Source organism: Falco peregrinus, chromosome 1, assembly GCF_023634155.1.
Source record: "Falco peregrinus isolate bFalPer1 chromosome 1, bFalPer1.pri, whole genome shotgun sequence".
Lineage (NCBI taxonomy): Eukaryota > Metazoa > Chordata > Aves > Falconiformes > Falconidae > Falco > Falco peregrinus.
This window is the reverse complement of record NC_073721.1, coordinates 15,750,829-15,772,797: the sequence shown is the minus strand read 5'-3', so window position 1 is coordinate 15,772,797 and position 21,969 is coordinate 15,750,829. Positions and strand designations below refer to the sequence as shown.

The 21,969-nt window shown below is 40.7% G+C and overlaps 1 protein-coding gene across 18 annotated transcripts in view; it reads left to right on the top strand.

Moving 5' to 3' along the window:
* The window catches only part of ANK3 (ankyrin 3), a 374,109-nt gene that overhangs the window by 287,954 nt on the left and 64,186 nt on the right, over positions 1 to 21,969 (top strand). For 14 of the 18 annotated variants that reach the window (XM_055793683.1, XM_055793688.1, XM_055793692.1 and 11 more), the window contains 8 exons: positions 967 to 1,065; positions 1,155 to 1,253; positions 1,654 to 1,749; positions 4,791 to 4,863; positions 5,071 to 5,133; positions 12,251 to 12,374; positions 15,352 to 15,454; positions 21,391 to 21,497. In XM_055793683.1, coding sequence (XP_055649658.1) covers positions 967 to 1,065; positions 1,155 to 1,253; positions 1,654 to 1,749; positions 4,791 to 4,863; positions 5,071 to 5,133; positions 12,251 to 12,374; positions 15,352 to 15,454; positions 21,391 to 21,497 — 764 coding nt within the window. The remainder of the gene's footprint in view (positions 1 to 966; positions 1,066 to 1,154; positions 1,254 to 1,653; positions 1,750 to 4,790; positions 4,864 to 5,070; positions 5,134 to 12,250; positions 12,375 to 15,351; positions 15,455 to 21,390; positions 21,498 to 21,969) is intronic. The other 4 variants (XM_055793693.1, XM_055793691.1, XM_055793695.1 and 1 more) reach the window with 1 other exon arrangement.

Here is a 21,969-nt window from a genome sequence, read left to right as displayed (position 1 = left end):
GGCAAGAATCAGGTGGCCTGGTGCAAAAGGACCTGGTGGTGTTGGTCAACAGCTGCCTGAACATGAGCCAGCAGTGTGCTCAGGTGGCCGAGAAGGTCAACAGCACCCTGGCTTGTATCCAAAACAGTGTGGCCAGCAGGACAAGGGAAGTGATTATCCCCTGTATTTGGCACTGATGAGGCCACATCTCAAATACTGTGTTCGGTTTGGGCCTCTCACTACAAGAAAGACACTGAGGTGGTGCTGGAGTGTGTCCAGAGAAGGGCAAGGAAGCTGGTGAAGGGGCTGCAGCTCAAGTCTGATGAGGGGCAGCTGAGGGAACTGGGATTATTTAGCCTGGAGAAGTGGAGGCTCAGGGGGGGCTTTATTGCTCTCTACAACTACCTGAAAGGAGCTTGTAGAGAGGTGAGTGTTAGTCTCTTCTCCCAGATAATAAGCAATAGGACAAGAGGAAATGGTCTCAAGTTGCACCAGGAGAGGTTTAGATTGGATATTGGGAAAAGTTTCCTCACTGAACGGCTGCCCAGGGAAGTGGTGGGTTTGCAAACCTTGGAGGTATTTAAAAGACACATAGGTGTGGCACTTAGGGACCTGGGATTCGATGATGTTAAGAGATCTTTTCCAACCTAAACGATTCTATGATTTTATGAAAAAGGTGAGCTCTGCCCCAGAGACCTGATAATCTGACCATTGGAGAGAAAGGCAAATCTTTAACCAACATGGCATGTGTTGAAGATTACAGAAACACAAGGCATTCAGAGATGTTCACAGAGAACAGGACTTGAATCAACATTGATGAGAAGTTTGTTTTTTTCCCAGGGTTGGAGGATTTTCCACATAGGCCAAAGAAATAAAGCTTAACAGTATTTTTGCTGTTTCATGTCTGGGTTTGTTGTTTTTTGGGGTTCTTTTTGTCCTGGGAGATGTGGGGTATTCACATTTACTAATTGCTTATGTTCATTCTAGATGGGATACACCCCTTTGCATGTTGGCTGCCACTACGGAAACATAAAAATTGTTAACTTCCTTCTGCAACACTCTGCAAAAGTTAATGCCAAAACGAAGGTGAGTTTTCTATCTCTGCCTCACTTACTCTGTGGAGGTGGCTTGTGCGCTGTGCCCACTGCAGCCTTTTCCTTTCCCTGTGCCTGCAGAACGGGTACACGCCGCTGCACCAGGCTGCACAGCAGGGGCACACCCACATCATCAACGTTCTGCTCCAGCATGGCGCGGCACCCAACGAACTCACTGTGGTAAGTGCAGAGGGACCACCGCGAGGCTGCTGCTTTTCCCTCAGGTCAGTTGTCCCACCCCGTGTAAAGCATTTGAGCAAGGGAAATGTAAAAAAACTGTGTGTGGTGGGAGAGGAAAAGAGCAGAGGAAGCCTGCTGCCATCACCCCCTTGTCCTCTATGCCATCACCTTTTCCAAAACTAGAATAGCAAACATCTGAAAATATTTTCATTTTCATACCGTTTCTGTAAAGAGTTAAAAACTTAGTTATGTATCCTACTATCCAAAATACATTTGTCTCAATTACCAGCATAAAAACATTGATTTGGCCTTTATTGTGCATTCTTCTACAGTTAATTAGCAGCTTCTATGCTTCTCCTTGTTAACATTCAACTTTTGTTATAAATATTTGAATTGCTAGAATGGAAACACTGCCCTCGCCATTGCTAAGCGACTTGGCTACATTTCAGTTGTTGACACATTGAAGGTGGTGACAGAAGAGACCATGACTACAATTGTAAGTACAGATTAGTTCAGCAGTGAATGGAAGAATTTTTCCTCAGCCAGTGTATTCAGCTTTGTTTTGTTGTCTACTGAGATTCCAGTTTAAGTTCCATCTATTTCCTTTTAGCAGTATAAAGTGGATATTACGTCAAACATGAGCAACGTATTTTTAAGGTAGTAGACACTGTTAGAACGTATGCAGAAAGAGTACCAACTGAGCACAGAATGGGCAGTGTAAATGACTGCTTATAGCTGTGAAGTTTTTCCACGCATCTTGTTTAGGGCACAAACCACACAAATACGGGCTGGTTTGTAGTTGAAAAGACATTCCTGCAGACTTGTGTAAACAGAGGCCGCTTCTGCCTTTTGAGAGGGTTTGCCAAGGGACTGAAGTATAATGGCTTGTATTTGGCTTAAGAGAACCTATTCCAATCTAAAAAGTGGTTGGAATTTACTTAAAAGCACCTCATTGCATAATTTCTGGCATCTTTCAAAAGGTGCTGAAAGGCTGTCTTCTGCAAGCAGCCACAGCCAGCTCCTGCAGCCCCAGCTACCCATTCACCGACACATACATGAAATCCAGCTCATCTGTCTTGCCTCTCAGGAAGGCTTATTGCAGCATTAGGCAGGAGATATTAACTGGACCAGCAAAGGTCGAATATCACCTGCTATCAGAAAAACGCTGATTCACAGAATCCAAGATAATTCTCAGAAAGATCTTTTGTTCACTAATATTTTGCCAAATTGCTCTATGGAGAAAACAGTTTTGTGAGGTGAGGATCCTCCATGCACCACCAGAGTAGTAAAGCAAAAATTGGGATCAAAGAACATAAATTCAGAGCATTGGCTCCAAATCTACTTTTTCTTTTCTGTAACTTCTTTTTCTAATCAAAAAGAGAAGTATGTGCACGTATGTATTTTTAGGTGTACCAGAGATGGAAAATAGTAACTGTGTTCCATGTTTTGTCAACACCCCTGTGTGCGGTCTTTTGGTGCAAGCAGGTGGTTGCAATATGATGAGCATTTGGGATGACAGAGAGATTTTAACTCTGCAACTGCATGTGCCTCTTCTTCCTGTGACTTTCCTGGCTGTGGTCTAGAATATAGTACCTTACAGAAAATCCACCACACAAAAGACAAATCTCAGAACAATGAAGTATAAAGGAATATGCCAGAAAATTATCATGTTTTCTTACAGGTTTCTCTAGGTTTTCTCAGGAACACATTTCTCCCTAGAAAGATTCCAGAATAGTTTTCCACAACCTGAAAAATTTGATGGAGGTTATATGGGCATAAATGTGAATGATTTCCTAGTACACAACCAGGTAGCTACAGGAATAGTAAAACCACATTTTTATGCCAAGAACCCTGATATCACAAAGTCATTCTTAGCTTGCAGAACCAAAACACCGGGGGAATTTGTGCTGCATAACATAAGTGACGGATCATTTATGTTCTGTAGAAGAGTAGAGAGATGGTGGGTCAGGCTGTGAATTGCACTAGATGTTAGATGCTGAAAGACCTATACTACCCCAAATACCTACTCTGAAGCCCAGAAATCATGTCCATGAAAATCATAATATGCTGCTTATCAGTCACAAGTGTGTAATTGTCAGTCTTTGGAAGTCTGTGACATGAAAACTGAGTTACAGCTGAGGGTCTTAAAAGCGCAGTTTGACTGCTGAGACTTATTTTTTGAGGCTTGGGGCTGAACAACTCCCAGAAGTAAATTTAATGAAACCAGGGATGAACATAGCTAATTTTACTATAATTTTGCCCAAACATAGATAATAACATCCAGTAGTACTTGAAAAAGAAGTCCTGTGATATTGCTAGTTTAACAGCAGTGTGTTAAAAAGTTTTACAATTCCCACAAAATGAAACAAGTGTGAAGCTTTTTATAAGTTCTGTGATGTTTGAGTATGCAGGAGCTCTTCTGCCTGTATCAAGTGATGGCAGTAGCCCCAGAAACACGAACTGCCAAATAAGTGTTCATGAGGCCAGACAGAAATGGAAATATTTTAAAATAAATGAAAATGGAAAAGTTAGTTTGTTCTCCTGAACTTGTTAATGATTTCTTATTTGTGTATGAAGGGTGAGAAGTGATGTTTGCTAAAGATAATAAAATACAAAACCCCCATAAGGATAGGAGTGATTTTTGGTATGGGGTTTGCGGATTTTTTGTGGGGTTTTTTTGTTTGGTTTGTTTTTTTGTTGTTTCTTTAAATTTCACTGTACTACTTGAATGGTAACTCTGCAGGGTCTCCTGTGTGCCCTAAAATCTTTACCAGTGCTTGTTGTGCTGTACCTCAGCTGGAGGGTAAAATGTGCTTGTGCGGGTCATTCATGAGATACACAGGTATTCTACGAATAGTTTCAGGCATTCATAACTGGGGGGTTTCTGCTTCTAATTTTTTTTTTTTTTATATTGGTCTTTGAGTCTGAGTCAATATAAACATCAGAATGAAAATCAACCAACCACTTCTGAGTCTTTCATGCACAAATTCCTTAAGGGGTATCGTTTAGCCTGCATGTGGTTACAATTGTTCTCATTTGTGGGAAAAACACACAATTCATGCTGAGGCATCTCTGAAAAAAATCACACAGATTTAGCCTGTTCCCAAATTGCAGCATTTTTCTAATGACAAAGGATAAATACTTCTCTCAGAGTTTAGTTTAAATAGAGATGACATATTCCTGCTCAAAATTTAGAAGACTATTTAAAGAGTTCTTATTAAACTCCTTAACATGAAACTCTTTTCAGTGTATTTGTTCTTTTGATATCATCATCTTGTAGGCTTTCAGCTCATGCTTTTTCTGCTGTGAAAATGTGAATATAGCTTAAAACACAAATGCGATATTGCTTATTTCTGTAGTCTTTTTTAATGTAAAGTTCAATGCATCTATAAAAAGAAAAGTGAGAAGTTAAAAAAATAAATCTTGTTTTGCTAACTGCAGATAAAAATGTCCTACTTTGCTTGCATTTAAATTTTAAAATAACTATAATTTTAAGAAAAATGTCTGCACTCTGAAATGATTTTTTTTCTTTGACAGACTGTTACAGAAAAGCACAAAATGAATGTACCCGAAACCATGAATGAAGTTCTTGATATGTCTGATGATGAAGGTATTAAAAAATAATAAAAAAAATCCTGCTGCTTATTTTTCAGTCTTTTGTTGCTGTAAGAAATGTTTGTTTAAAAAAAACAACAACCAAACAATACTAGCTGCATATGGTCTTTGCACATTTGTTATTGTTCTACATTGATTGTTTTGTTGACACATTGATAATCTATGCTTTTATTTAATTATTTTGTTTATTTAAATCATGCAGTTCGTAAAGCCAATGCCCCTGAAATACTCAGTGATGCTGAATATTTGTCAGATGTTGAAGAAGGTACTTGTGCATTTTTTTATTGCAGTGATATTTTACTTAAACCTCTTCCTTTCATCTCATCTGTCTGAAAATTAATCCTTTCAGATAATTTTCTTATTATCCCACTAACAATAATTTCTGCTTTACAATTAAGAATGCTTTCAGAAAATCTTTGAGCTATTGTTGATAATCTTTAGCTTTTTCTTAATTTCTTACACCCAATTTTTTAATCAAATTACCTCCACTTTCCTGGAATAGTCCTTTTGCTGCTGCTTCTATGAAGTGGAGAGTTGTTTTGTTATTGTAACTGAAAAATTAAATATTGGACCAAAAGGTCAAATATCAAAACACTTTGGAAGAAACAACTGACAGCAAATGTGAACAGCAGAACAAATGAGTGGTTTTTTTGTTGTTTTTTTAAATTCTGATGTGAATTCAGCTCTGAAATGGTTGATTAACATTAACATAGTGAAACCTTAGCCTGGAACAAAGTATTTTCAGGGGTTTTGGGGTTTTGGTTTTAGGTGGGGTTTTTTGTTTTGTTGTTGTTGTTTTTCTAAATAACATTTCTGTTACGACATTCAGTAAAAACACATCAGATTACTTTTGCCTTGAATAAAGAGGGTGCTGCACTGGACTGAACATGTTGGTGTTTGTTAGCGTTAAGGAAGTACCTTGTAGCTGAGATTTCATCTGCGTCATTCTGCAGAGTGGCATGAGATCTGTAAGTGACAATAAAGCCCTCTGTTTTCAGCACCTCTAAACAAGTCTCCTGAGCTATGGGCTCTAGCAACCTGCCCATCCCAGCTCTCTCCTTGGTGCTGGGCAGGTTTGACACAGCTTCAGTGGTCCCCAAGTACTTAAAACTGCTTTGGCAACGGCTTCCGTCTCCTCTACCAATGCCCCTGTTCGGTCAGACAGGCCCTGGTTTGGATGTGCAGGGGTCTGTGTGAATTTCACCAGGAACTGCAGGTTTCCAGAGGCCACAGCACAATTAGGTTCCCAGGTGACATTCAGAAATAGGAAGGTCTTGGGTTGATGAGGAGGATGGCAGTGTCCTGAGGGCATTTTTGTGATTCCTGATTCACTCGCATTAGAGCTGCAGTTTTTTCTTCTCTAGTATGAAAAAAAGTGAATGGGTTCGATTTTCTTGTACTTTAGTTCATCTGTCTTTCTTCATCCCTAGTGATGTATTTACTTTTAGTTTTTACAGCATTTAAGCAGTACCGTGTAAAATATTTAGCAAAGTTCATTGTGTACAGCTTTTGTTCAATTCATGCATTGAGGTTTGTTTTCATTTTGTCAATGTGTTCCTATTACTGCAGTTCCCAATGAATAGTGTTCTTACTGTACACCTGTGTTTTCCAAATAACTCTCTTAGACTATTGTACTGCTCAAAATACTGTACTGTTTTAACTGATTGGAACACTGATGATGCAATGTTAGTTAACAGAGCAGTAATGATTGCTGTATCCCTCTGCATTGTGGTGAGGAACAAGATGAGAAACGTTCCTATATGGAATCTCGATATTAGAATTGAAGATATGCAACATGGTTTTTAATGTATGGGATCATTTTTAAGGCCAACTCTCTGGAAGGCTTTTATAGTCACTATTTCTCAGTTTAACAAAACCCAAACCAAACCCCAAATTAAGAATGCAGATAATACTATCAATTCCTTGCCTAGAGACTGCATTCTGATAACAATCCCCAGGTTGTTACTAGGGGAATTAAGAGACTGGTTTATATATAACAGGGACATTTTCAAACCTAGCACTGAAAGGGACCTTTCAAATCAAATAATAGGTATTTTATTAACCTATGCTGAAGCATTCCAGTGTGTGAGACATCTGATGAATTACAGGCTTTGAGGTAATAACAACTGGCCTGTCTCTCTTTCCTGACTTGCACATCTGTAAAGAAAATATACCGATGCCCATCCCCACAACTCCTCAGTGTTGGTAGGGTATTTATATACAATGCAATCACTTATGCCAGTCAAAATGAAGATGTTCAAGGTGGTAATGCATTCTGACAAATCTCATAGCCAGGGAGCTGATTTCCAAGTGAGACAAGGGCACAAATTTACTACTCAAATCCAAGTTCTCCCTCACTTGGCTAATGTTCATGTCATCAGCCAAATCTTCAGTGAGAGAAACTTGTTTAATGATTTCTCAATATGCCACAATCCTCAAGGATTCTCTCATAGGAGAAATTGAAGGCTTGGAACATATTGTTTCAGAGCTCAGAGACAAATCTCAGGAAACTGTTTCCGTGTGTTTATGTCTTGCTGTGCCTGCTAAATAAGTATTTACATGGAAATTGTGTAATTTCTCTTCCCTACTGAGGTCAGTTTGGTTTGCAGTCAGACTGGTTGAGAGGAAAGATCTTTTCTTCCTTTTCCTAGACTACTCTGGCAAATCTGCTCAAATGAGGTTAAGTGCTGGGAAACTGCTACACCACAAAAAAAAGAAATTATGGGTTTTTTTTTTAAAAAAAAAAAGTTAACATGATTTTGTGGGGGGAAAAAAAATCAAAGCTTATTTTTGTATGTAGCAGAAAGTTGACAGAAGACTATAGAGTAATTCTGATGCGCACTGAACATGTGCTCTACTTTTAAGGAGATTGCAAATATTATAAATGTGAAACCTAAGACTGCAAGAACTGGGTCTTTCCTCTTACTGTCTCCAGATGTGAGCCCACACCCTATGCCCTGTTGAGCTGGAAGCCCCAGCAGTGTGCCCTGTGGCCACGGGGCTGGCAGGGACACAGGAATCAGCCATGCTAAAGCACAGCCTGAGAGTCTGTGGGAGGCCCAGAGGGAACCCCCTCCTCTGCAGTCGCATGCTCAGCCTTGGAGCATTCCTCCAGGTGCAAGAGCTTTAATCTGGTGGAGGAAGCTGGAGCCCTGCTGCCACAACCCAGCAATGAGCTCTGTCACAACAACCCTCCCAAAAGCTGCTGTGGCTATGCCAGAGGTGAAGGGACAGCAAGCAATGGAAGCTGATACAAAAAGGGGTGAGACTGCGTGAGCAGTGAAGGGGAAAAAAATTCCAAAAAACAGCTCAGGTGTTGAGAATTTAGGCAGTCATTGTCAAGAAATATTTACTGTTGAGCTTTTAATTTTTTTTATTTCGTCTTCACTGGATAACAAACTTTTGGGTGTAAATAAGGACACTGTTTCAAACCCATTTAATGGAGATTCCTCTCTCAGTAGGATCAAGTATCATGCTAATCAATCCCTGGCAGATTAGACAGATGTCCTAGCAGGACAAGAGTGCATACTGCCTGACCCCTGAGGAGGTGCGGAGACACAGCAATTTAAGTGCATTTAAGACAGGTCAGAGCATCCCCATGCATATGAAAGTCTGTTACAGATCATTTTAGGAGGGGCTTTCATTTATTATCTTTTTATGCTTAAAGTTTCCTGAGTTTCTTTGTCTCCATAAAATTTCACAGATTCATAAAAGTTTCAGTGGTTTGGTATTGGCTTTTCTCCATATTTGTGTGAAACCAAAACCTTGGCTACAATACAAGCATCCTGCTCTTCCCTGTGGCTGTACCTCTTCTGCCATCGGGCAGCTCTGGACAGGCTGTGAAGAGGGAGTGGCAAAAACTTGAGGAATCCTTAGCAAAGCCAATGACAAATGTCCGTTTGGATCCCAGGCTATGATTATAAATTTTGCTTGGGACTTTTCCCAAGCCACATGATGCCTTCTCTCCCGCTGCCAGAGTGCCTGTATTTCTCACTGGCTTCTAAAGAGAGCACCTATCCTGTGCTTTTGCAATTTCCAGCTGTAGGAGACATTCTGAGGGATGAGAAAAATGGGGAGAAGATGGGAAAATGTAATGAGAGGTATGGAAAAGCTTCCCAGGGAGAAAAAGAGTAAAGGGAGTAGGATGACTATCCCAGAAAAAAAGCACTGAATGAGGCTAGAAGTGTAAAATAGTGGGTGGCAAAATGAGCAATAATGCTTGCTGCCTCTCCAGAAGTCCAAGAACAGGGGGCATCAGTGAAACCAGCGAGAGGCAGATCCGACTCAAAAGGGCCGCTCTTTCTGCAACAGGTAGTTGAACTGTGTGAGTCCTTGCACACATCCTTGGTGTGGGGAATGCAAAAAGTTTACCTGAGTTCATAGTGTAACTGGAAGAATTTAAAAAAGGAAAACCACCCACCTGCTCATGACTATACAAACCTCTTGCAGGTTTAGAAAATATGCGCTTAAATCACTGCCAGCTAGAATAATGTCCTGGAGGACTTTCAGTGTTTCATGTTCTTATGTTCTTGTGTGGCTGCTGTCAGAGACAAGGTATGCTAGAACTGATGTGCCTTTGCTTTGACCTACTGTTCTTTCCTGGATTTTGAACAGTTTCCAATACTTGTGATAGCTACATTTGCCCCCTATTAACAGGGACATCCTCTTTCTCCACACCTATTATGAAGGGAAGGATGGCAACTGCAGCAAAGCCATGCAGTATTCTCTTTCTTTGGCCTTTTTTTCATCGGGGCTTCACTTTTCTGGGCATTTCTCTATTGTTTGCATTCGGAGATTAATTTTGTCTTCACTTTTCTGTGGGACCTCTCTGCAGGAATACAGGATGCTGTGAGTGAGCAAACACTGTGCTCCTCACCTGAAAGGCAGAGGATTAGGCTGTGGCGCCTAATTAAACAGAGCGGGATTGCTGAAACGTGCACCACCCTTTTTGCTCCAGCCTCCCACGATCACGAAACAATGTCTGGAATTCTTTGAAATTACCACTCCTAGATGCAGCTTTTCCTTTGATGAGAGCATTTCATCAGAGTAATCCTGCTCTGGCTGGATTAGCTGCAGAGCAGGATAACATCTAATGTATTTTGCAGCTCGACTGGAATAGTGTTGTTTTTTTTGTTCTTTAATCGTTCTCCACCTCGAAATGCCTCGCCTGTTCCTTACAGTGGCGCAGGTGGTGTAAGGGCAGAGGCTTCCCCGTTCACCGGTCCGGTTAGTAGCTGCCTCCAGCCGCCCGTACCCCCGCCCTCTCCGGGGCTGTCCCACGCTCCTGCATTTTCCCACTGGCCGCACCACCCCTCGCTTGCGGGCGGCGGAGGCCGTGGGGGCAGCACCCGGGACCGGCGCGGGGGAGCGGGCAGCGGCAGCGGGCCGGCGGGGGGCCCGGGCCCGGCCCCGGCGGGCGGAGCGCAGCGCCCTGCCCCGCAGCCCCGCGCTCCCTGCTCAGCCCCGGCATCAAGTTACAGCAAACCTACACCCTCGCAGCACCCCTATTTACATACAAATAACCGGAGTGCCTGCCTTTATGTCACCATCCGAGAGGCTTGCCAAGGGAGGCTGTAATCCAATCAGCAGAAGCTTTAAAGGGATGTCTGCAGAGTGATTAAAAGGGGATTTATTTTTTTTTTAAAAAAAAAAACCTTAGTCATTATTTTTCATTTTGTTTCATATTTGCAAAGAACTTTGATCTGAGTTGAGCGGACCAAGATGCACGTGTTCTAAAATACATACGAAGAGATCAAGGTGTTAAGAAGATCTCAGTTGTGTGGAAAGCGAATATGACCCACAGGGGTTAGTTTGCTTGTGCTGGTTTGGAGATTAACTCTAAATCACTGCTTAAGGACTAATAGGACTAATAGGAATTCTTGGAAACACCAGGGAAAAAATTCTTATAGACCAGGCTGGTGAAAATGGCTTTCCAAAACAGTAAGACTTTTTTAAAGTTTAACTTAATATATGTTGTTTCTGTTTCTGGTTTTTTTGAATGCTTTCTGGTGTATTATGAACATTTGAGCTTTTAAACTGTTGCTTAAAATACTGGTTGTTGCTGGGCTCCAGGAGAAAGTTGGTGTGTGTGTTTGCCGTTTGCAAAGCGGTAGCTGAAGGGGTATTTTTAGAATGGATTGTTAGTTTAACACCAGAGCTCGCCTGTGGTTTCCTGAGTGGGGTGAATGGAAACTAGCCTGACCTCCTTGAATGAAAGTGGAAAACGTAAGGCTGGGGGTGCGGAGTCACTTACCTTCCAGAACACGCTGTTGAACTTCTCTGTTGTGCAACTTTTACACACCTAAAACGCGTTCGCAACAAAGGAGGAGAGCGTGAACGGTCGGCAAGTAACGAGCCTGCAAGGAGCTCGCCCTGCTCCGCGTCGTGGAGGGAGCGGGGTGGGGGGATCCTGCAGCCGCGAAAGGCATATTTTGGACTTGCTCTGTCAATGCAGGAATGTAGGTTTGCATGATGTAATGGCATGCAAATGCTCCCGGCGAGAGTGAGCCGCTCCGTTAACCCTTTGCGGCCTCTGCCCTCCTCTCCGAAGATTTAACTTTGCTGCCTTTCATTTTTTTTTCTAAAAAAAACCAAGCCCCCAACCACCTCCTGCTCCGCGGTGCCCGCGTCCCTCGCGGGGCTTTGTCCGGCTGCGGGGCCCCGCCTGCCCTCGCCCCCCGCTGCCGCCGCAGGGAAGGACCTACCTTCGGGAAATCTACCTGGGGGTGGGAAGAAGGTGATAAAAAGAAAAAAAAAAAAATCCTCCCCCCCCCCCCGCCCCCTACATTTAAGGAGAGCCGCCTCTTTTACTCAGCGTCCATCCAAGCTTGCTGCACTTTTCAGTACTGGTGGGCAAACAGGCTGTAGCTCTCACAGCCAAGTTTTGGATTTTTTGTTGTTGTTTTTGGGTTGTTTGTTGTTTGGTGGTCGTTTGTTGGGTTGGTTGGGGGTTTTTTTTCAGGTTTTTGGTGGTTGTTTGGTTTTGGTTGGTTGGTTGGTTTTTTTTCTTGCATACAGAATAACCTAACTGGAGTTTGTCAGCTCAGGCATTTTGGTAAGAGAAGCAAAAGCAAGTGCAATGGTGCAAAGTACAGAGGAACCCTTTAGCTTGCTGAAGGCAAAAGTCATCCCTCGTATAACTTTATTGGATTTACATCAAGGTTGAGTTTTGTTTCTTACTTTTGCCCCCAATAAAATTATTTTCTCAGGCCTGTTCAGAGGGTGGATAATTGACGTACTACATGGAAAGAGCCTTAGGGAAAGTGGGGGTGACAGGATTGATTCCTTGTTGGCGAGCAGAGGAGGGCGTTATGACTTACTAAGCACACAAACATTTACAATACATGTAGCTTCTGATTTCAGCCTGGCTTTTGTACTGGCAGGTGAGGATGCAATGACAGGGGATACGGACAAATACCTCGGACCCCAGGATCTGAAAGAGTTGGGAGATGATTCTTTGCCTGCTGAAGGGTACATGGGCTTTAGCCTGGGAGCCCGCTCCGCCAGGTATTGTATTTGCCATTTCTCGTGTTTGCGTGTCACCACAGTTACAAGTTCTTACTAACCAAGCGTGTTCTTTCACACAAAGCTGGAGACTATTTCGAAACAAAGTAGAGGGGGTGTACTTCTGTGTTACGATAATATTGCGCCTTTAAAACATACGTTCATTGCAGTTTTATTTCATATTCTTTATTCATGTTGGCTTCTTATGGCAATGATACAGAAAACTAACTATTCACTTTTTCTGGTATCTGCTCATGCTCTGAACATCTCCAAGGCACCTCTCTGTTAGCAGTTTGCAACTGGTCTAGAAACTGATACAGAGCAGCCAGCAAAACCAGGTTTTTTTTCACTACTGCTGGTCAGATTGATACTGGCATTGAAGTGTTCCTCAATGGACTAATTCAGCCAAAGAATGTAAATGCCAGAAAAACTGAATTACAATCATTTTGCTATTTTGGTGCTTTTATTTCTTTAAAGGTGCTAGTGAGTAATCCAACTGAGATAGCCATTATTAAATTAAAATGCAACACACACACACACCCCACCACCCCCCAAAAAAAGAAAAGAAGGCAGGTGAACCCTGAATTTGTTGTAGGGTTTCGTTTGACAGGGAGCGGATTACACGTTACAGAATATAGGCCTATGGTTCTGTGAATGTGATAAAATACTCTAAACTAAATATAACTTCTGACTAATGTTTATTTCAACTCCAGGGTTTCTAGATTAATGTTTTAGATTTAATTTTTGAATCTTGCTAAAGCCTGCAATGTGCGTTGCTCAAAACAATTAAAGCTGTATGAGCAGAGATTACTTCCATAGTTGTGGACTTGCAATGTATTTACTGACAGTTGAATTGTACTGAAGCTAATAATTAAACCTCATAAGCTGGAGCCCTAAGGACTTTTTCCTATGCTGTAGTTTAAAGAACTGTTTTAAAAAGTGTGTTCATTGTCTAACAGCAAATGACAACTCCCATAAAGTAAAGCTTAGATGTCTACCCTTCAGTCTTGTTTGCTATGGTCGCATTAGAAATGCAAGCATGCAGTGCACATTTGCTCTTTAGTAGTGCCCAGCCATGTTTTGCTTCATTTACAGTTTTTAGGTAAGTTAATAAGTATTTATGTGATAATACATTCACGAGGAATGCCAAAATACATTTAAATAGTCCATTAGCTAGAAAATCAGCTAAACAGGTCTCAAGAGAGAATCTTATGTCTTTGTAAACGTAATTAACAGAACTTTAAACAGAAGCTGGTGTGAGCAAGGTCATACAGCACTATAAGATGTGGTCAGTCCTGAAGTCCTGCAGTGGTGATGGAGAGGGAGTGCGCCTTGTGTACAGAGCTGGGCACTGATTTACAGGACACATTTTACTCATTCCAGTGCTCTTCCCACACATGGCTAAATTCTCACTGTGCAGGTGGGAGAGCAGGATTTCAGAGTCAGAGATCTGTTAGGTAGACCTGAGGGTTCAACCTCATGTTTTCTGTGAGAGAAATCTAACGTTCCCATGCTTCTGATTTTAACAGTGCCATTACTATTTGTTGCTGCGTAACTCATTTTTTACATTGCACATGTTATGCTCAGAGGAGACAAATACAGTGTTTTTCCTGTGAAGTATTTTATTTAGCAAAAAGTATTCTGTGGATGTATCTTACTACGAATTCTGAGTGTAACATTAAGAAATAAACACATTAAATATATAAGCCATCCAGCCATAACATCTTGCTTTTCCTGTCTGATTCTTTGCTTTCTATTTCTCCTATTTCTTTTCCACTGTAAATTGCTTTAGTCCAAAAGTCAGGTAAGAAGGCATGGCATCGTGTTACATCTTTCTGCTGCTGCCATTGCTCATCTTCATTTTATTCAGCATTGGAAAGTAACATGCTTTTATTTTGGGGCAGGGGGGGTGGGCTCACCCTTAGAGAATATCCCTCTGTTATAACAAACATAACTTGATTTCTTTATGCCCTTTGTCAAGTAGAAGTCTGCTTAACATAAGCCTACAGTGTGTAATTAATACCCCAGTTCTGCTTCCAGCACAAGGAGGAAAGTGTGCTAAGGGACTAGAAAAGTTTGATTAGCAACTACAAAATGCATGGAAACAAGTTGTAAAGTTTTGAGTCTGAAAAGTGTCGCTAGTTCAAAATTGTAATATGTTGTTGGATGTTGCTTTTTATTAAGTCACGTTTTCTAATACTTTATTTTTTGTCACGTAGCAAGCATGTCTAGGCCTGCAGCATGTTTTTAGCACATACCATAATGTATCTTCCAGGGTTAAGGGTAACACACTCCTATGTTGATTTAATTGCAACACATTCAGAGTGATCATAGTTATTTCTAAACAGTCTAACATGCACAAGATAATCCCCATAGCATTGGAATCTATATTTGATAATCTATAAGCAAATTTTTTTCCTTTCTGTATTTCATTTCAAAATTATTATCCTTTTTTCTAACTAAATGTTAGTGTTAAATGTAAAAAACTAGGTGTTTATAACAAAGTCAAAAGTGGTTCAGCCACGAAGACAATGACAACACATACAACTTGCTCTTAGTTAAACCTGCTTCAGCAAGCTGAGCCATGTGGGCAGGTGTCGTAACCTACCCACAGCTCCCCTGGGGACCTGCCCTCATGGGTATGGGTGTCCTCTCAGAATTAGGGCTTGAAGACATTTATCAGAGCTCATCTAAATACTTGAATATACTTTTCTAGATTTATTTTAAAGCCACAGCATTACTGCCAAAGCAGTAAACATCTATTGTGATTTTGCTTATGTGTTTTATAGGGAAGAGGATATCTAACTATAGTTGAATACTTATTAATCCACTTTTCCCCTCGTATTTATTTCACAGATTATGTACAGTTTGCCATTTTATGCTATCCCTGGAAGTTGCATGTATTAATTTTTTTTTATTTTTATTTTTTGTTCATCTCATTGTCATCTGCACTTTCTATGATAAATGGTAAATACAACAGCCTCCGCTCCTTCAGTTCGGATAGGTCCTACACACTGAATAGAAGTTCTTATGCCCGAGACAGCATGATGATCGAAGAACTGCTGGTACCAGCAAAGGATCAGGTATGTGCTCCGTCTCTGTCACCAGGTATTCATGCCCCTCCTTTATAGGGGATGACAGTCTGCAGCCCTGAGCTGTGCTTGCAGACTGTCACTGTTCTCTTTACTATTGAAAGGGAGGATAAAGGAGCTGAGAGAAAGAAATTATCATGGGTTTACCACATTGTAGTTTTGATCCTGCAAGAGACAGGGTGATGGGGTTCTAAACCAAAAAAGTCTTTAAGGCACCAGTTACTTTTCTGAGTGTGGGGTTGTCCAATGAATTCAATGGGAGCATCTGTGAGCTTCATGTTACGTGTATCCTTAGATAAGCTGGGAGCAATGTGTTTTACACTAAGCAACCTTTGTCTGTACTCTGTAGCCCAGGGATTATGTTCACCCATTCTGTCTGCATGGAGGGGACTCCAACTGCTGTCTTTGTTTTTCCACCCTTGAGAAGAATTTGGCCTTGTAAAGGTTGAGCTATTATGCACTAACTACTTCATGTATCTTCCAAACATTTGTGCAATGAGTAATACCACAAAAGCAGAATCTTTTGACCTAGTTATAGTGTGGGGAACTCTTTCCAAAAGCTAATGCTCATGATGATGGGGTACCATATGCTTTGTTTGTGAGTTCCTTGGCATTTGGTTTGGTGGTAGATTGCTTCAGATTTTTAGATCCAACTGAAATACTCAAGAGTTTCTTGATACACAGAAGCCAGAGATCTGCTAGGAAGTTGAATAAAAAATCACATAGAAATCTTTACTTGTGAATTAAAGGACTGTGGAGTGGAACTGTTGTTTATGTCCTGGAAGAGCATATGGTGGATTGTAATGAAACAGAAGTTTTCTGCTGCCATTTTCACACAGTTACCTCTCAGCAGCAACAAGTATTACTGCATGGGGGCTTATGATCTCAGAGGGTGCTTTCATGGGGGAAAGGGTCCACAGAGCAGGACTCACACATTTTAAGCATTGACTGTATTAGTCTGTAAATTCTAGTGTAGTATAAATTATCTGGTTTTACTACAGCTTTTGCATACAGCTTTGGTAGCATTATAACAATGGCAGAAAGTGGATTCTGTCTTTAGCAGCTGAATATTTATTATTAGGTTATTACTTTGAGGTGAAAAGCTGTAAACACTCAATAACCTTGGTTTGCAACAGCTAGCTAGGGAGAATTTCTGGACATTGCATAGCAGTAATTTTCTTGCTTTTGTTTGTTCTGAATTCAGAAAATAAAACCCGCAACTACTGGCACTGGGAACAAGAAGTGGTATTTCAGGCTGAGAACATAAAGTTACTTTGACACTTCCTACTCCTAAACTTTCATTAATACTTCTTGATATGATGGAAATTTCAGAGGAGAGAAAGACTCTTCAGTCTGAGAACGTTACATTGTTTTATGGTTCTGGCCATTTTTGTGATTACCATCAAAGCAGACAGCATTGATTTAGCACTTAGGGTGCATCTGATCACATAACAAGACTTAAAACCAGGACTGTGCTGAATAACTCTTTAAACAACATTGTTGAAAGGGTCCACCATTAACCTGGTTTGTATTAGAAAATTCCACTAGAAAAATAAGAATTACTTATCTGTACATGGACGTGTTGCAGTGAGACCACATCATGTACAGAAGCTCTACTTTAGGGCAAACTTCATATTCTCTACAAGTGATCGTGGACCTCACTTTTATGGAGGATCTGTTGTAGTGCTGGCTCTTGAGCTGAGAAGGTAACAGCTATGAAAACCTTCTAGTGCTGGTGCTGAGCAGTGCTGTAGGCTGCTTTCATTGCATTTATAGTCTCCATAGTTTTGTGATTCCAGTTTTTGTCCAGCAATGATTGTGTAATTAATTATTGCAGTTCAGCGCTTGTCCAAATTTGTCATCGAAAATGAAGCCAGGCTGGAGGCCTGGCTGACAGTCTCGTTGTAAATGTTATTCTACTCTTAATCCTCTAGACAAACTTCATGTTTCTCAAGTCCAGGGGGGATCAGGAGAGGTGAAGGTGGTAATGGAAGGAAATGTCAGTCCTGTCTTAAGAGGTTACTCAAACCATGTTCCCCTGAAAAACAAAGGACAGTAAAGCAACAAACTACCTTAATTAAAAAGGGAGCCTAGTTAAAATGTCTGCTATGGCTTCTGCAAACCTTAAGTCCTGACAAAAGATATATCCATCTTCTGGAATTCCTGTGTTCTTCAGCCCAGCTCAGACCTATGGTGGTAAGCTTTACAGCTCTTTGGCTGAAGCTGGAGGAGTGCATTTGTACCCCTGCCTCTCCTCTTCCCATCCCTCCCTCTGTACTTACTGGCTTCTAGAGAATCTCTGCTATGGCAGTAGAAAGCAGGGGAAAAAACCACCTTGTGTTCCAACAGTGGAATTCACAGGAACAAAGATAGTTTTGGGTCAAAACCAGTATCCTAAAAGTCCATCTGCAAACTGATAGGAGTTAAGGCTGTTTTGGGGTATCACACTACTCAAAGGAGTGAGTCATTGCCTACCTGCATATTCCGTTTCTCTTCTTTTGTAAACCTAAGACCTGTCTGGAGTTAGTGGCAACAGCAAAGTCTCAGAGCAAAGGGAATTCATTTTATCACAAATATAAGTATATAAGAGTAAGAGTCATTTGTCAACCTCTTGATTAGGTTAAAATAGAAGAACCCGTGGCCACCTCTCCCCAAGATCACTGGGAGACTTGGGAGTCTAAAGAAAATCAAACGAGGAAGACTTGAAATCAATCTTTACTGAACCTGACTGCCAACGTGACACATTAAATATTAGAGAAGTATTTCTAATAATTCCCTGAGAAGTCACAATATTCTCCATTGTTTGCATCAAGTGGTTTATTGCTGACCCTGTTCAACGGGGAAGTCTGAGTCCGGGCCATACTGTGCCCGATAACCTGGCTGGAGCAAAGTTAAAATTTCTGTGTTCTGATGCATGTCAGGATGGATGCAAATCAGACCAAATCTGCATTACTTTCTCCATGGAATAATTTACATCAGCCTCTGAATTTAATCAGCCAAAGGCAGGATGAATCAGGCTGTCTGTTACATAGCAGCTTGCTGAATCTCTTCTGTCTGGATAAATTCATCTGGAAGGAAGAACAAATTCTTCTGTTTGCTGAACTCTGATATTACATAGCCCGGATATTCAGTTATGCAACCAGCAGGATCCTTGGCAGCAGAACCATCACTATTTTTATACATACATTGGTGTCTAACGAGGCCACGCCCTTTAGCAATGCATATTTAATCTCCCTTGGTCCAGGGAGGTAACACTGGGACCTGACCAAACACAGGATGATTCCTGTGATTCCATGTCCCTGATGATGTACGATCTTCTGGACTGCTTAGATTGTAACTTACACAGGAAGATCTTTTTGCCTGCCTGGAAAATCCAGCACCTCAACAGACTGACAAAATGAGATCGACAGATGTGTGCTGCATGTAAGATGCATGTGTTCAGCTGCTAACTTTTCATACTCTGTTTCTTTGCCAAAATTATTGGCTGCAGGCTTCGTGGTTTTGGTGGCTGCAGATATGTCCAGAAGATCTGTTTGAGTGCACTTTGTCAGAAAGGAATGCATCAAAAATAGTCACCTGATACACAGTGTCTTAGGCCACAGCAATAGACCGAGGAACCCTATGTGGTGTGTGTAGGCAAACATACAGCAACTTGGTGAGCACAGTGGCACCTCTATCTAGCATGGATTATTTCAGGGTGCCGGTATTCCCTTGGAAATTATGTGGCCTGACATTTAGTTTTCTGTATCATACTGTTGAAGGAAATTTAGCATTTTTCATCTGTTACAGCAAACATGATACCACATTTATTTGTTAACAGATGTGTCCTATTGCATGCCTGGACCTCAGTGCAGCGAAACTGCTATGGCTTAGCATGCGTTTGAATGACAAACACTAAATTGGGTTGTTCTTTTTTGCACATTTCTTAGGTTTCTTTCTTTTGTCCAATTTTTGATGATGGTGTTATTCACTGATCAAAATAATAAATTGGTTCTTGTTTATCCAAATTTTTACAGATTCTGAGACCAACTGTCTGGATCTTACACTGTTTGGTATGAAAAGTAACAAATGTACGCAGTATGAGCTCTTGTGGAGTTAGATCACTTGGAATAGTGGAAATCCACAGCAATGGCTTTCCTGCCTAAACTGCAGGCTCTTCAGAAAATATAGGAGAATCCCTAGTGTTCTACTGGAAAGAGTTAGAAAACTGTCTTCATTAAATTAAGTTATGATACATTTTTCAAAATGGTGATAATTAAATCCACTGCTGTTGCTCAATTGCCATTGTTTTAACGGCATTCATTTTATCTTCTATGTCTGATGGTGCATTTTGGTGTTTAACTTATGCAAGTTTGACCCATTATTTTTGTCTGTGCTTGAACCATCAGGCCTCAAGTATATGTCTTGCAGTGAAAAGTTTAATGAAAGATCCTAATAAAAGAGTTAAGGTAGCAAAAAGAAGAAGGCATTGAACCATTTGCCACAGTGTTGGACAGATGACAGAGCAAAGTCGTACCCTGCAGATATTTCTATCAAATCATAATGTCGATGGGTTTTGAAAAGAAACCTGGGATGCTCATTTGAAATAAAATAAGTGTTTAAAGAGAGAAGTTTATTGGAAACCCCAGAGTGATGGGAGGGTTGCAGGTTCTGAGCAACAACAGAGCACTATCTGTTTGCTTATTTTGTGGAAGGTTCTCGAGAATTATTTTTGTGTGTTTATGACTGACTTTGCCAGATTTACTACTAATGCTGATATTTCCATTCCAAATAATCCATTTGCACTACCTCTATGTGCTAGTACATTTAAAAAAAAAAAAAAAGGGGAAAAAAAAAGGTGGAAATAATAAAACTTTCCTCTGTAAAGTGTGTGCTTGGCTCAGGTTTGACTTGAACCCACAGAATTTGATTTGAAAACAGCCCATGAGGTTTTAGTCTAACAGACTCTGCTGTCTCTGAGATGTATTTGCCTGTAAGCAGAAAACAACCTGTGTACAGGAAACACTGACATCTTTAACACCATCTTGGGTGAAGATAGTCTGTGTGTATTGCATGACAGCTTCTTGACTTAGTTTTATTGATGTAATTTCTGGTGGTACTTGTTAAATTGTTTAGAAGCTTTCATATCACCCTGGAAATATATAGACATACAGTATGTGAAGACTTCATTTGTTTAATTTCCTAGGAAAAAAAAATAACTAGAATTGCTTTTCTACACAGATAAGAGGGTTTATAGTGTGAGACCTTGTTGCGGGGCACAGGATGCATGAGTGTGCATGGGCAGCAGTGAGAAACAAATTACGTCTCAATGTCTGCCAGTTGGGGCAGTTAATTATAGCACCAGTGTGCCAGCGCTTTACAGGGTTAAAGCTATTTTTATAGAGATGAGTAGGGACAGTGGCACTCCAGAAAACAGTGTGCATGTTGGTTGTACGTGTATAAAGACAAGCTAAACCCTCCTCCCACCCAGGGCTTGGTCATGCATTTGCAGCTTCAATTAAAACTCTCAGTGAAGTTATTCACAGGTTCTGCTTGAATAAGGACCTATCCAATGGTTTTTTCTCTGGGGGAACATTATACTGCCTGTCTGTATGGTGTATGACTGCAGTACAAATGGTAATATTTTTTTCAATCCTTTTAACCTTGCACATGTAAGTAAAGATTGGAGAGAGACATAGCTGTAACTGAAGGACGTGGGAAAAGCAGGCAAAAAGAATGTTTGAAGATATGCAAGATTAATTTGTCTGTAGATTCCATGTTTTTGTTATGGGATTTCAGTAATTTAACACGTGAGGTACCAGAACGGTTATGTGGAAAGGGGGTCGGATCTAAATTTAATAGAATTATATTAACAAGATTGTATTTAATACAAGTGTTTTCATGTTACTTAAAATTTTTAATTTATATTTTTTTGTTATGTTTTTAAGCACCTGACGTTTCAAAGGGAGTTTGATTCTGATTCTCTCAGGCACTATAGCTGGGCTGCAGACACCTTGGACAATGTTAACCTTGTTTCAAGTCCCATCCATTCCGGGTAGGTCACTTAACAGATTTCCTTTATCTTTAAATGTGGAAGTGTATTGTTAGCTGAAGAATACAGCCTGCTGTAATGGCTGATAACATGCCTATTCCTGCTCCAGCTGAAGCCAGTGGCAAAATTCACAGTGACTTCAAGGAGGGTGCTTAATAAGAAGAGTCAGTCTAAATTCTTGCATATCAAACCAAAAACTTGCTTCTGCACTTGGTTTTCTGAATGCCAAAACATTGTAATCCCACAGGCTTCTCTTTAATAGTCCTGGTTTGCTGCTTCTGTTGCTTATGCTTTGCTTTTAAGTGTCATAAGGTGATTTTGTTTGAATTGTATTAAATTATTTGGAATATTAAATCAGAGATCTAATGTTATGCTTTCTGCTCTTTCGTAGAGAAAAAAATAGGGGACTTTAATTTAACCTCTTATTTTATACATACTTCCAAACTGCTGCCTATTCTCCAATATCTATAGATTG